At 36.3% G+C, this 16,287-nt stretch overlaps 1 protein-coding gene across 6 annotated transcripts in view; it reads left to right on the forward strand.

The window, feature by feature from the left end:
- LOC135202271 (organic cation transporter protein-like) overlaps positions 1 to 16,287 on the forward strand; it is a 51,418-nt gene that overhangs the window by 25,684 nt on the left and 9,447 nt on the right. For 5 of the 6 annotated variants that reach the window (XM_064231573.1, XM_064231572.1, XM_064231577.1 and 2 more), the window contains exons 4-13: positions 1,681 to 1,786; positions 2,325 to 2,428; positions 5,185 to 5,339; positions 8,269 to 8,437; positions 10,031 to 10,127; positions 10,434 to 10,558; positions 13,898 to 14,112; positions 14,374 to 14,555; positions 15,199 to 15,335; positions 16,079 to 16,102. In XM_064231573.1, coding sequence (XP_064087643.1) covers positions 1,681 to 1,786; positions 2,325 to 2,428; positions 5,185 to 5,339; positions 8,269 to 8,437; positions 10,031 to 10,127; positions 10,434 to 10,558; positions 13,898 to 14,112; positions 14,374 to 14,555; positions 15,199 to 15,335; positions 16,079 to 16,102 — 1,314 coding nt within the window. The remainder of the gene's footprint in view (positions 1 to 1,680; positions 1,787 to 2,324; positions 2,429 to 5,184; positions 5,340 to 8,268; positions 8,438 to 10,030; positions 10,128 to 10,433; positions 10,559 to 13,897; positions 14,113 to 14,373; positions 14,556 to 15,198; positions 15,336 to 16,078; positions 16,103 to 16,287) is intronic. The other variant, XM_064231578.1, reaches the window with a different exon arrangement.

Raw genomic sequence — 16,287 nt, forward strand, 5'->3', positions numbered from 1 at the left:
CCACAAGCTAAGTCCACAATCAGTGAAATAGCTACTCAAATAAAAATATCAAGATTTGGTAAAATTAATTCATGGGGGAAAACGAAACTCCATAAAAAACACTTAAATTTAATACAAAAAATCAAGAAATAAGTTATCCCTGAACCTCTAATAGATATATTAATGAAAACCAATCGCCCCTGAACTATTCAATACAAAACAACACGCTTACCAATGAGATAGTAAAGCAAAGATACATCCAAAAGAAAGGGGTTTCAGACAGGCGAAGGTATACGGAAAGCAAGAATAACCTATCAATTACAAACTAAATGAACCTAACTGGTTTCCTTCCTCCGAAATACTGGAGTTGTTGCCGTGATCTTAATTGCATATTTTCTGTCCTCTGTAACACTGGAGTTATAGCCGTGATCTTTTTAAATACTTATGTCTCTGCGTCCAGAGACAAAAGTGAGAGGGCGAAGTGGTGAAAGTACATATATATATTTATGGTATTCGACGTCCAAATGAATATTCCAAAAATATCAGTCACTTATACCCTGGCTAAGCGAGAGCCCCTCGACATTTACTGAGCCGAGGGTGAGGCAGGATGAAGAGTAATCCTTCAAGAATAATATTACGTATATCCAAGCAGGCGTTTCGTAGCGAATCCAACAGTCACCAGGAGTAATGAGGCTCAGAGATCAACTGACTCTTCAGTCGAAACAATCTCCGACACAGCCACGGTGACAGCACCACTCACTTTCAAATATATGAAAAGACAGAATGGTCATTAGTGACAATTACCAAACAGACAAACCATCGGGGAGGAGGAAAACAAACTAAATCGATAATACAGTTCTTATACATAACAAAAACAAGTATAATAAAATAACTAAGAATAAACATCACAACAAAGTGACAAAATATATAACTTTTTCTCTCTAACAATTAAAATTTTGGATGTTTTTAATTAACATCCTTTACCTGTGATAAAATCGTTTTTAGCTGTAATATTGTTACTCTTTAGGTTCTTATTAAAACAATAGTAGTGCTTTCAGTATAACTATTTTGAATTTGACTTTGTAATGTTTTAATGACCTAAGATTTCCAACTAGGGTGTTATTAACGTTTAATTGTGTTAATAATGCAGTATATCCACAAAGCTGTGTTTTTAGTAATTAACTTTTTTAGCTATTAGTAACTCTCATTACTCACATAATTGTATTATTATATTTGTTATACCTTTATTTATAATAGCATCACGTTTTATATATTTCTCCTTTAATATCTGATTCGCTCTACCTCGGAATTAATATATTTTCATATATGTAAACCGAAGGGGAATTTTTTAGTTGATAATAATTTCGTCCTTTCGTGGGTTCGAACCATCGCCCAGCGGACAGAGAAGAAATCAGGACGTCAGTGATGTTATCGATTCGGCTAACAAATGAGGATACAAATTTATAACGAGGTAGAGCGAATTAGATATTAAAGGGCATTGGTAGCTCGAATAATTTATATGAATCACGGTGATGTGATAAAATTATGTATATTATATATATATATATATATATATATATATATATATATATGTATATATATATCTAATTATATATAATATTATATATATTATATAATATATATATATATATATATATATATATTTTATATATACTTAGCTATACCTTTTTATATTTTCAGTGACGCCACAGAGGACTCATTCGGAAGACACAATGACAGCGTCCAATTGCCATGCGATGATTACGTCTATGATCGATCCAGATACGAAACAAGCGCTGTCATGGACGTAAGTGCCCAACTCATCATTAATTTCACATTTCCTCTATTTTCAAATAAAATTATATTTAGCATTCGTGCACTGAACCTTCCCTTGGTCCTTTTAGCAGTCTCCCGTTTCTGTTGACATTTTATGACCAAAGGAGACTGGCAACGTCTCGTTAATCTTAGATTAATGTTTGATGTTTGTGGGAGAGCTTTCTGAAGAACAATAGGTCGATATCACAGCCCCATGACCAGCCTTTGTTTTTTTTTCCCCCCCCAAGATTTTGCGATAGCGCTCGATGTCTGTAATATCTCCTACATTTTCTCTATATATATAATAATGTTGCTTAACAAATGCATTACTGTTATCTTATTACCAATTGTATTACTGTTATCTTATCATTTCACCCGGTGGATTTATGTTCAAGGCTTTCTAAAATGTGCAGTATGTCCCACAGAAATATGTTATGTATCAGTATCATTTTCCTATTTCGCAATTTTTTAAACTTTCCCATTTTCATAAATGTAAATTTATTCATTTATATATATATTATATTTTCCAGTTTGACCTCGTGTGTGACAGAGCATACATGAGAGCAGCAGTACAGAGCGTTTATATGTTCGGCATGCTTATAGGGTCTTATCTCTTCGGTGATCTCTCCGACAGGTGAGTGGGAGAGGTTTTTTACAGCGCCCAGACGGAAGGTATATTTTTCATTTTGTTTGCCTAGGTTTTGTTTTTCTGTTACCAGGGTATTTTTTAGATATATTTCGTTAAAATTCGAACCATTGTTCAGATTTCAGGAGAGACAAGAATGTGAGTTTTGGATAGATGGGACCTACGGTTGCAATAGTGGATTGCTAACGTGTGTTGGTGGGAAGTTTGCTGTTTGCGAACACACAGTCTTGTCTTTATAGATATATGTTTGTTGTATTTTCTTCTTGTTCTCAGTAGTTTAAATTATTTCAAGTATGGGAATTCTTTTGTATTAGAGTTTGCTTAGGATGTTCACGACTATTTTGGCTGATTCCCGATGAATATTCACACATTTTTAATATACGTAGTACTATGTGTAAGAGAGAAAGTTCTCACCGAGTTACAGAAGCTTATTTTTGTTTAATGTTGTTGCATATTTAATGTTTTTAATAATTAACAAGATTTTAATTTTTAAGTTCACAGTTATGTTTCTTGTATTTTCCACGTAGATGCACCAATATGCAGTGATGTTAGCCACTATGATGACAGGTACAAAATCTAGAAAATAATTAATGTGATCAGACGAGAGAGTTCATGTAGGTAATAAGCTACCTATACCCTGTTTTTTTTTTTTTTTTTTTTTTCATCTGTCAATCCGCTTGTGGTGTTTGCGCATGGTAACACTGCGTCCTGGGCTTTAAATAATATCCTATTTCGAATATTAACGGTGTGATTCATATACAGTACATTATTAAAATACTTCTCAGTTGCAAATGTACACCAAGATATCCTTTTATTTACCTAAAACTTACACATACCGTAACTATTGAAAGGCCGGGACGCAGTGTTACCATGCGCGACCACCACAGGCTGATGTACAGATGGAAAAAAAAAAGTGTAGTACTAAAGTAGAAGGCATTGAAACAATAACTTACTATGTAAGTTGGGGGGAAATATTTGAAACGATAATTAGTGTCTTGTGAAAAAGAATAAACATTTGTATTTGACTCAGTAGTTATCAAATATATGAAAGCTACAATTCAACTCGTTTGACCAGCTTATTTTAGTGACTTAGAACTGCTCTAAGCAGAAGCTATTAGGAAAGCTCAAACGTAACTCATACTTGTGTTGGCTGCAGGCGCTGTCACACTAGCGAAATTTCCGTCGACTTTTTCTGAGTGTCGTCGACTTTCCAAAGAAGTAGACGTCATTCCGTACTCTGGTTGTCACACACGTTCTTCTTCATACCGTGGTTGTCGTCGTCGAAACGTATACAAACCATCTGAGCTGTGACTTCCCGGAATGATAAAACAACTATGCTTTATAACACAAAGCAACTAGTGGGTCGTGCTTGCATATGTTTAATGATGCTGCATAGAATTTAAAAAAAAGTATTAGGGTTCGGTCCTGGTTGAAAAGACCTGAAAAGTTTTATTTAAGAAAATAAGCTAGGGCTAGCCTAGATAGGCTATTTGTAACCTTGTTTACACAACCACAGTCAGACTGTATTATAAATTAAGCCAGAGAAACACTGCACAAAATTTAAAGATTTGTCTTTATATTATTTGCTAATGCAAAGAAAAAAAAAAAACAATGAGCAGACCTAGGCTATATAACAATCTTATATACACGATATAGCATGCTTATGTGTATGAAGATCAGCACGTTCAGGGAAGTTTTCCTGAGTCGTATGATGATTTCTTGGTAATTTTTTCATTTAAGACCCTTTTTCATAAAGCTATCATGCTTATGGTCCCATTAGCATCGTCTCTCCCCCATATCTTCGACCAAAAACTGTTCTGGCAATCTTGTCCACTATACCAAGAACCTCATCTTGCATCTGATGAATTGAAATGCGCGCTCTCTGAGATATAAACAAACTATAGTCGACGGTAGCGATGGGTTGAATTCGATCGGTACCGTTTTCAAAATTCGTGACGACGACACCAGAAAGTCGTCGTCAAAAAATGAAAAGTCGACGTCAAATTCAAAAGTCAACGGAAATTTCGCTAGTGTGACAGCGCCGTTAAGTGGGTCATGTGCTGCTGTTGGCTAACTTCGCACTGGACATTGATAGATTTGGTCCGATTATGACTAAACTCTTCTAGTTCTGCTCTCATGGAATATTATTTTGTATACCATTTAAAATCTATTCATGTTGATTACTAAACTTGCCTCCAGCAAAATTGCACCCACCACAAGCAGTTATTCCGTATCTCAATGTGTTTTGAAAGCTCTTTAAATATCTCGTTGAGAACAGTGTATTCAACCATCACTTTTTTCCACATTAAAATCAACGGTATCAAGGTGCAAATACGTTGTGGTTGTGAAATAGATTTCCATGCATTTATTTTGCATGAAATAACAAAATACTCATTTTTTCAAAGGGCCAAAGGTTGAAAGTGGTAGTGATTCAGTGTGTTAAGTCCAGAGAATTTCCTGTACTTTGATGATGATAATCTTCAGAATGTTGAGTCATAGATTTTGAGCAAAGGTAAACAATTAGAGGTTTCATGGATACCAAGACTGCTATTATTTGTAAATAAATGTTAATATTTACTCTTTGGATCGAAAGGAAAGTCTACATATAGGCTCAATAGCCCTTTTGTGAGTTTTAGGGCCTTAGGGGGTCAGCTGTTCAAAGTGCTATTATTGTTCGAAATGTGACTAGGAGAGTAATTTTAAATTTTATATATTCATACTTTGATTTCCATTTTATTCCACAGGTTTGGTCGTAAACCTATATTCTTAAGTGCCTTAGTACTGATGGTTTTCGTTGGTGTAGGCCAAGCAGCCATTCCAAATTACTATGTCTTCACAGCTCTTCGCTTAGTTCTTGGTGCATCTCTCCAAGGTGTATTTCTAGTGGCATATGTGATGGGTAAGTTATCTCGGAGTTATATAAGTATTTTTGTTATGGTTAGGCAGTTTCTCAGTCTGCTATACTGAGTTGCCAAGAAGCACAAGAAATGTATTTTTTTTAAATGCGTTTTTCAATTCCAAAACTCCTGTTAGAATGAGGAGAGCAAGATCCTAGGCATGGAGCTATTTAGGGTTAAGAAAATCAATCTTAATCAATTTTGTTGGATCTCTGAAATTGCTGTGCACCACACTGTGGTTCTTATCGAGCCTTTGTTCATGGGTTATTGACTTGTTACTATCCCCTGTACTGCAGTTCTTTGAAACTTTCTTATAGTTTGCTTTTCCTGGCTTACCAACCCCTCAGTGGGGATCTGTTGTTCCTACAAGCTAAGGTGTACCCAACCCTTTTGCTTCCTTGCCCTCAAGCATGGACTAGATTATTGGCTTATTAGCCTCTGCTTTAAAATGAATATTATGACTGCAATAAATGTGCATGAATATTGAATAGCATGACTGTAGAAGTTAACCTGACTCTTACAATTTATGATACAGTAATTAGCTAATTTCCTATGCAGTATGCAGAATTGTTCAATGATTTGCTGATACTCTGGTACTACTTTGTTATTAAGAGCCCTTTTCCACCCAATCTAGCCAGAACTTTTTTGTCGTCTTCTCCTCCCTCCTAGCAGCTCTGATTTTTATGTGTTTTTTACCTGTCATTATGCATTCTTTCCACATGAATAACCATCTAAAAGAATGATGCATCTATTACACTGTAAAATCATTACACCTTTTACATATTTCTTCACATTTCTCAACTTTCAGTTATTCTCACCCTAAATATTCTACACAAACAGTTTATCTCTACAGCTTCAGCCTTATTTTCATATGCATTCAATACCCACTCTTTACTTCCAAAGAGCTGATTTAATAAGACTGTCTTCATACACTCTCACCCTGCATTATGAAGGATGTGATTCAAGAATCCCTTCATTTATTCTCATCTTTGCTTCTTTAGACATAAAGAGTTTTCTTCCCAATCTTCTCCTCCAACATCCCCTAATATATTTTCATCTTTGCTTCTGCAATCATTTCTAAAATTTTCTTCTCACTCTTTCAGTTTACACCCTGCTACTTTCTATGCTCTACTTAATTTGTGAATCTCTTCTTCCTTCCATCATCCACTACATTTTCTCAAAACTTCTTATACAAATTAACTGCTTCCAAACTTCCGCCATCTATAGTAGCATTCATTGCTCCATCTTCATCGTTTCAGCTTCCTCTTATAACCTTACTCAAGCTTATACTGTATTTCCTTTTCCTCCTCTTGCAAACTTGAAACTTGTTTTGCTAGTAACCCAAATGAGTAATGTATCATCAACAATCTTCCATTCTTCATTCTATTTAGGACTCCTTTTTCTCCTCTTGCAAACTTATTTTGTTAGTATTCCAAATTAGTATTGTATCATCTACAGACTTCTATTCAGGACTCATTTTCTTGCCCGACAACTCTGACCTATATCAAATGAATTTGTTCGTGCCTTCTTGATTCACTACATCCATACCGATATGAAACAGCCATGTAGACTTAATGTGCAACCTTTACTCAGACCCACTTTTGTCTCCTCTGTTTTAAAAACTTTTAATTTCTCCTACTAAATTATCATATGTATCACACACCTTTAACACCACCATTCTTCACTGTCCTTCCTGAACTCCCATTAGGGTTAGGTCTTCATCTAATCCAGAATGCAGTGACCACTCCTATTCAAATTCTCCCCCGTTTTCCTTATCATAGCCATATTTTTGCTGCATAGAGTGCTTTAGGGTTTATGTACTACCTACAGTGGGTAGCTATTGTAGATCTTTGCTCTCCCCTACAAAAGGGATAATTTTATTTGTAAGTGATCCCTCTCCACTTTATCCACACTACAACTTTTTATTTTTTTATTTTTAGTGTCCCCCCCCCAAAGTAACAGAAATGCTGTACCTCTTCTAAGACGACCATTTGTCACAATAGAGTTCTCAACTCCCCTCACACTTCTCATATAACCATTTTATAACGAATAACCCAAATACCCTCTGTTCTCTCTCTGTCATTACTTCTGTCATCTGTCTTACTTTTCGGCGTACACTAACATAATCCCCCTATAATTCTTACAATCACTTCTATTATCTTTACATTTATACAGATCCAGTTGTTTCCCTCCTTCACACCACTTCAGAACGTATCCCTCATCCAGACACATCCTGAACACCCATATTAGCCATTGAATCATACTTTCACGCCAGCACTGCAGTACAGCTTCTTGGTTATAATCCCATCAACCCTGAGCCTTTTCCATTCTTCAACCTTTTAATTTCCTTCCTTACATCCTCGGCAGTCACTTTCACAAGCTTTCTTATATACAGTAACCCCTTGCATTATTCAGACCCAGGTCTGCATTTAGTTTAACCCTCTTTTATTACTACTGGTAGTCTGACTAGACTAACCAATGAGTCGCTTTCTAGGTTGTAAACATGCTTGTCAGGATATGCTCCTAAATGTATAATGAAAATTACTGCCAGGTAAAGTTATGGAACTTGGACAGTTTGGCGGGAAGATACCAAAGGAAATCAATGAAAGTAAGACTGTCTGAGTATATAATAGTATATGGCAATGCGTACTGTACTGTACTGTACACTCAAACAAAAGCTTTTTGTGATAGTTCACATAATCAGCCTCTGTATTTATGACGCATTTTTATGAAGATAAAAGGAAAAGTGATTGCACATATGTGAAACAGTACATGAACTTTTTAATCCTTTCAAATAATATAGGTACGTAAAGGGTTTGGCTTAAAATGATTCAAATTTCATAACTGGAATAATGAGTGTTAAATTTTTCATTGTAAGAAGAATACAGAAGTCTAATCTTTCAAATAACTTAAGTTTCATAACTTTTTCAGCAATGGAGCTGGTTGGAAAAAAGAAGAGAGTGTTGGTTGGAGTATTGAGCCAGTTCTTCTATACACTTGGGTATTTCATGGCAGCTTTTCTAGCATTTGAGATCAAATCTTGGCGTTGGCTACAAATCGCTATGACTTTGCCTGCAGTGTTGTTTATTCCGTATTACTGGTAAGGAATAATGTTAGTTTCTGTGATACACTTCTTGTGAAGAACTAAATATGTCTTGTGAAGAACTAAATATGTACACTTCTTGTGAAGGACCATTACTGTATAAATATAGCAAAAACTTGTAATTACAAATAACATAAAGGAAGAGATGTTTGACACTTAAATTGCATTGAAAAAGAAAGTGGGGTAGATGTGAGTTAAGAACCATATGATAGACAGTAAGGTCTTAAAAGGGGTAGAGCATTTCTTCTGCATTGGCATTGAGAGAGCAGTAAGAGTACCTGGAGCATGGATGAAATGGAAGGAGATAGTCAGGCTAACGGTTAATAAAAACATGTCATTAGTAGAGAGCCCAAAGACTTAGTAGGTACACAAGGATTTTACTGCTCTATGCAGCAAAAACATGGGTATACTTACAAGGAAAATGGAGGAGTCTTTGAAAAAGTGTGACATAGAATGTTAAGCTTTGTGGCCAGAATAAGTTAGGAAGAAGTACTAAGGATGAGAGCAATTGCTTGAAAGATGTGGTATTGAGAAGTTGGAGAGAAGAATGAGATCTCATGTAATCACAAGGAACAAGCAGTTAGTTAAAATGCTGTAAAAAATGAAAGTATTGTGACAAAAACCTGTAAGAAAGTCCAGAAAATCATGGAGGGGATACATGAAGACATAGACCTTCATTTAGAATGCAGCAGGAAAGATCATTGGACAGAGAAGAATGGAGAGAGAGGTCATTTTACATCTAACACCTCAAAGTGAAAAGCAAAGGTAAAAATAATTATAATGATGACGGTAACGATTCTTGTCAGATGTTAAAACTAGTATGTACTATATGCTTTTGCTGGGACCATAGTTCCCATAGGAATGTGCTACCTACTGAGTCTTGTACAGTACTACACCGTAAACAGTGCATGTAATAAAAGCATTTTGCAATGTCTGACCCCAGCTGTACAGATTTTTGTCTTTGATTTGACATTTATTAATTTTTGTATCCTCCCATCTAGCTTTCCAGTTTCTTTACCACTGTTCTGTTCTGGTTTTGCCCTATTTTTTTTTTTTTTTTCAATCTAAACATCCCAGGAACCATGTTGAGGAGTAGAAATGCGACTCAGTTTATAGCTGATAAACTTTAGGGAAGCATCGAGAATAAAAGAGACTCATTGTGAAGCCCAGATTGCAATGATAGCTCTTACCTGGAGAATTTCATGAGCTGGAAGCCACAATGATACCAAATAAGATGTTAATATATTGATTAATATATTTATTATAATTAAGTAGCATTAATAAGTATCAGAACAACATACGTCTCAACTTCTCATTTAGACTACATGTGCTGAGTTTAGTATTGAATACAAGAGTATTGTGGAAACCCTTCACTATTTCTTTTCATAGTATAGTGACATCTTAAAAATTCCCTTACTCAGTTTTCAGTTCTACAGAAATATAACATCTTAAAAATTCCCTTGCTAGTTTTCAGTTCTACAGAAATATAACTCAGAAATACTGTTCAACTACAGGACATATGATGTACTAAGTATTGAAAAAAATTGTATTATGTACGTTATAGTAGGTTTTTTGTTGTTTTACTTTTAGGGTAATACCAGAATCTACTCGTTGGTTAATTACAAAAGGGCGTAGTGCTGAGGCACAGGTTATTCTAGAGAAGGCTGCCAAAGTCAACAAGAAGAAGGTACGTACTGTAGTACTATAAAATGTTTGTTCACACCAGTACTAGAAAAATATTTTAAATTCTTTTGCTCAGAAATGTACAATATGTCAATGCTGTTATTATGAAACATCCATATTTTGGAAGCATAGTCGAAACTTTGTTATTTTGAAACATCCATATTTTGGAAGCATAGTCAAAACTTTCCTGTTATGTAAAATAACTGAGCATCAAAGTATTTCTTCTTTTGATAAGCTAGTCACTAAAGTAACTGAAACTACAGATGTATTCTTAAAAATCTGTGATACAGTGATAACCTATTACTGACAGGTGACTGAGGAAATGGTTCTTCAGGCGGTAGCAAAAGGTAACAAAGACGGTGGGAAAGGAAACTTCTTTGATCTTTTCCGCTTCCCCAACCTACGCAGAAAAACACTTAATTTACATTTTAACTGGTATGTACAATATATTTAGTAATCTCTAATATCATTTAGTAATCTCTAATATCACAATACAATAGAAAATTCATGTCAGACAGGGTATCACCCATTGTGCCTATATGGTACACAGTAGGAGGTACTTCAGTCTCACTGGCCATCAGATGAATCAGTTTCTTGTCTTTTACTGTCCACCCATTCTGTATGGTCCCTACCCACCCTGTTGTGTAATATCTCTCTTTATGAAAACAAACCGTCAGATCATCCCTGTGATGATCTCAAAATGAGACGCTGTGTCTAGTTCAAGTAGACCCTTGACTCACGAACGCATTGACCCACGTACAACTCGATCCCCGACCAAAATTATAGGTAAAATTTTACCCTTGACCTACGAACTAACTTTGAGATACGAACAAAAAAAAATGCGGAAAATAAAAATTCTGTTTGGGTCATGAACTAATTTTGAGACATGAACATTTGAAAAATGCTGGAAATTTCTGGAAAATAACAATTCACTTTGTTTCACAAACTAATTTTTAGACACAAACATTTGAAAAATGCGCGAAATCGCCCAGCACACGTGAGAGCGTTTGAGTTGCCATGGGAACAGCCATCCTCCAGCCGCCCACGCACGGCGTCACCCACTCATCGCTCTTTGTCTCATCTCATTGTGTACAAGACGTTCGTCAATTCGCTTAGCATTTTTGCGCTAAACTTGTGATTTTCTTCATAATGGGCCCTAAGAAAGTGAAGAGTGGTGGTGAAAGTAAGAAAGTGAAGAGTGATGGTGAGAAGAGGGTGCAGAGGAAGATAACCATTGAAATAAAGAAAGAAATTATAGAAAAGTTTGAACGGTGGTGTTCGCGTGACCGATATCGCAAGTGAGTACAAGATGGCCAAGTCGACAATTTCGACAATTTTGAAAAACAAGGATGCCATTAAAGAAGCAAATGTTGCGAAGGGGAGTGACAGTACTAACCAAGATGAGATCGCAAACCTCGAAGAGGCAGAAAAAATAATTTTGAAGTGGGGACATGAGAAACAGATGGCAGGTGATAGTGTAAACGAGCCGATCATCTGCGAGAAAAGCTCGGCAAGTGTATCAGAGTTTGCTGAAGGAAACTCCTTCTACTAGTGCCACGCCAGATGATTTTAAGGCTAGTAAGGGTGGTTTGATAACTTCAAGAAAAGAACTGGAATTCACTCTGTAATTAGGCATGGTGAGGCTGCTAGCGCAGACAAGGCTGCTGCTGAGGCATTCGTGACTGAGTTTGCCGAGTTCGTGGAGGCCGAAGGATACGTCCGCTCAACAGATTTTCAATTGTGATGAAACGGGCCTCTTCTGGAAGAAGATGCCCAACAGGACATTTATCACCCAAGAAGAGAAGGCGCTCCCAGGCCACAAGCCAATGAAGGATAGGCTTACGCTTTTGTTATGCTCAAACGCAAGTGGCGACTTGAAACTAAAGCCGCTACTTGTCTACCATTCAAATAACCCGCGTGCCCTTTAAAGCAGCACAACGTAAATAAGGCCAGACTGCCTGTAATGTGGAGGGCCAATACAAAAGTCATGGGTGACACGGAACTTGTTTATGGAGTGGATTGATGAAGTGTTTGCGCCGACCGTGAGTCAGTACCTAACAGAGAACAAGCTATCCCCTGCGGTGCCTTCTGATCATGGATAATGCCCCGGCACACCCTTCGTACTTGGCTGACTGCAGTGAACATGACTTCATTCAGTTCAAGTTCCTTCCACCCAACACGACCTCTGTTCTCCAGCCCATGGACCAACAAGTCATTAGCAATTTTAAGAAATTATATACGAAGGCGCTCTTCTCCAGATGCTTCGTGTAACTGAAGAGACAAAAATTAACCTTAAAAGAATTTTGGAAGAAGCACTTTAATGTTTTTCACTGCATAAACCCTCATTGATAACGCATGGACTGAAGTTACGTACCGCACATTAAATTCTGCGTGGCGGAAACTTTGGCCCCAGTGCGTAACTGTCCGTGACTTTGAGGGCTTCGATGCAGAGATTGTGCAAGAAATTGTGTCCATGGGCAACAGTATGGGTCTACAAGTCAACGACGAAGATGTTGAAGAATTGGTCGCTGAACATTCAGAAGATTTGACTGCGGACGAACTTGTTCAACTCCACAAAGAGCAGCAGGAGCAACTTGCTAGGGAGCAATCAACTGACGAAGAGGAGGCTGGGGAGGAAGTTACAGATGTCAGCAGTGATGTGATAAAAGCCGCATTGGAAAAGTGGAATGATGTCCAGTGCTTCCTTGAATTGTATCATCCGGACAAAATTGTTACGAACAGGATCGTGAATATGCTCAATGAAAATTTAATGAGCCATTTCAGAAAAGTTATGCAAGGAAGGAAAAAGGCAACAGACATTGGATAAGTTTGTGATTAAACGTTCACCAAAAAAAACCTAGAAGAGTTGAATCTCCGGAACGAGATCTCCCCGACCTGGATGGGGGAGGGTCTCTCCTTCCGCACAATAACCTCTCCCCACCCACCACCCTCCTCTTCTCTTGTCCGTCAAGTCAGAAGTCTCGCCAGTCATAGTAAGTGTTCACTTTACAAACGTTTTTATAGTGTTAGTTTACCATTTAAATTATATTATTAGATATATTAAGGTTTTTTACACTGACTTTTACATTATCTGTGTAAAATAACAAGGCAAAATATACATAATATATATTGGTTCGTAGGGGTCGAGAACCAATTCAATATTATTCCCATTAAACCTTATGGGGAAATTAGCTCCGAGTCACGAAACAATTTGGAACACGACCAAGGTCTAGGAACGGATTGTGTTCGTGAGTCAAGGGTACTGTATGTTTGTTATCTCTGGAAAATGTGAAAATTTTACGGCTGTTGATTTTACCTTCAAAATTTTATCTGATGGGTGGCCAGTAATCTTTCTTACAGGATAAAACACAATAGAAAAAACAAAAATATACCCTCTGAGTCTATTTCATTGATGCTGTGGAACTGATGAAAGACATTTCACTTGAAGTCTTACATTACTAAATCAATTTATTGTTTAACCAGAAATTATACAGAATTGAACAACCATGAGATAAAAATGACATTAGCAAAGTATTAAGAAGTTGAATAATCAACCCTTCAGGATTGTCAAATGATAAATTCAGTTTTTGAAGCCAGATTAGTAAGAAATTTTTGGGTCTGCATGCTGTGCTCAGCTTTTGAACATTTACACATATTTTCAGCTCTAAATAAGCCTATCCATCTCATATTCTCTATATGTACAAGTAACGCTGTATATATTTCCATTTATTGTCTTTTCTAGTTTCTGTATACTTACTGTATGTATACATGCAGGTTTGTGAACAGTGGCGTTTACTATGGATTGTCCCTAAATACTGGTAACCTTGGTGGAAATGACTACCTCAATTTTATAATCAGTGGAGCTGTGGAGCTACCAGCACATGCTATTACAATTCTAATTCTTGACCGAGTAGGACGTCGATTGCCCCTCTGCGCCTTCCTTGTCCTGGGTGGAATTGCCTTACTTTCAACTATGTTTGTTACAAAAGGTTTGTAGGGTAGTACTTTAATTTTGGGTGGGTGAGCACCTAATTTCTCTACTCTCATCAGCAAATTCAATTTCTTGCCATTAATTGTACAACACAGTAATAATTTCTTTTAGCATTGTTAAATTTCCTCATTTCTATCAGTCCTAATCTAAAAAAATTTTTTATAATTGCCTACCAGAACTAGATAATTTTAACTCATGTGGTTCTGATAAACCTTGTAGTTATTAACGAGAATGTAAGTGTTGTTTTCATGATTTTCAGAACTCCAGTGGCTGTTAGTCTTCCTCGCTATGTTTGGAAAGCTCTGTATCACTGCATCGTATGCCATTATTTATGTGTTATCAGCTGAAATATTCCCAACAGTAGTAAGAAATGTTGGTGTAGGATCGTCTTCCATGGTGGCTCGAATTGGGGGAGCTATTGCACCATTCATAAACCTACTGGTTAGTATCTTCCTGTTGTTTCAGCACTGTAAATTACAGAAGCTATGGTTTTATTAAATCAATTTCTGTGCTTAGATAAACATTTGAAAATATCAGTTATTTGAGGCAGGCCATTGAGTCACAATTTTAGGTTTTCTTAGGGCTGATCTGCAGGGTTTGTGTTTGTTAAAAAAAAAAAAAAAAAAAAAAAAAAAAAAAAACAACACTGTAAGTGTTGGAACTTTTACTCAGTAATTTGGTTAAACTAGTTCATGAAGTAGTCTTAAGTGATTGAGGGGTTTGCATGGCAGACAACTAAAAAAAAAATCACAATATTTTTCTTTAAAGAAATAGGAAAAAAAAGCATAAATTGAAAGTGAATGGCAAGTTGGGCAGAGAAGCGCAGAAATGTCTTTACATAGCGGTATCCGGAAGTACTAAAGGGGAGGTAGAATGCAGTCCAACGTATGGGCAGGTCTTTCCCCCTGTCCATCGGTAGTTAACGACCTTGTCTCATAGTTACACAGCCATTCCAGCATGCATTCACCAGTTAAATTGTATGTAAAGAACTTCAGGTTCATATTTGTGTAAGAGCAAATAACAATGTAGGTTCAACTATAATGCTGTTACTGGAAACAGGAATTACCCAAGTTCATTTTTACAGGGTGATGCATGGAAGCCTCTGCCTTTGCTCATATTTGGCTCCTTAGCTTTTGCTGCAGGATTACTTTCACTTTTACTGCCTGAGACACTTGGGAGGCGCTTGCCAGAAACTATTGAGGATGGAGAAAGCTTTGGGAGGTAGGTGAAAACTTGTGCAAAATAGTGTAATAGACTTAGATACTAATGGTAAATTAAAAGCTGTTCAATGGCAGCTATCACTATTACATCTCCATTGGCCTTTAACTGTAAAATTTCATTATACATTTACTGATAGTATATATCTCCTACTAAAGTTTTTCCTAAAGGAGTTAATTTGTTCTTCAGAAAGCAAATACCTGTACTCCAATTTTTAGAATTATGGAAACTATAGGTAGTATTGCTGTAATAGAAACATTCATTGCTAATTTGACTTTCTAAAGCTTCACAAAGTCATGTGTATAATTCCTGATACAGGTATTGTTTACATAAAACTTTGAAAACTACTTGCTTGTTTGTTAGCGTCAATTTAAAATGAAACCTGGAAAGAATCATGGTAGAAAAATACAGTACATACTTATAAAAATATTGGTCACAAGGAAAAGGCCTTGGCCACTCTGCATTTATATACAACTCTTTTAATTTTATAAGTTATAGTATTAATATTATGCTATAAGCATCTTCAAGACTCAAGAGTCAATTTTCAACACAACTGTAATGCAAACACCTAATGTTATCTAGGCCTTAACATAACTGCGTGTTGTATATGCAGTACAATATATCTATAATCCTGGTTAGCAAATTCATTGTTTAATAAAGAAGTATAACTTAAGAAGATGGAATCTAAGTGTATATTTGTGTAAATTTCTCATTGCAATGGAATTAAAATGTTCATCATCTTACAGTAATTCATCGCTACCAACTAGCAGGTAGAGTACAATGATTGGTAGTGGGTTGAAGACTTTGTTCTACTAACAAAAATAACTGCCATTATTCAGCTAATGTCTTTCAAGTTGTCTGAATCATTTGTGCTCAGTGCATGTAGAAAATTACCAAAAGATACCTGCCTTTTACATTAACATAAAAAATAAGAGCTCCTTTAGAGTAACTTGGC

The sequence above is a fragment of the Macrobrachium nipponense genome, chromosome 30 (assembly GCF_015104395.2).
Source record: "Macrobrachium nipponense isolate FS-2020 chromosome 30, ASM1510439v2, whole genome shotgun sequence".
In the NCBI taxonomy this organism is placed as follows: Eukaryota; Metazoa; Arthropoda; class Malacostraca; order Decapoda; family Palaemonidae; genus Macrobrachium; species Macrobrachium nipponense.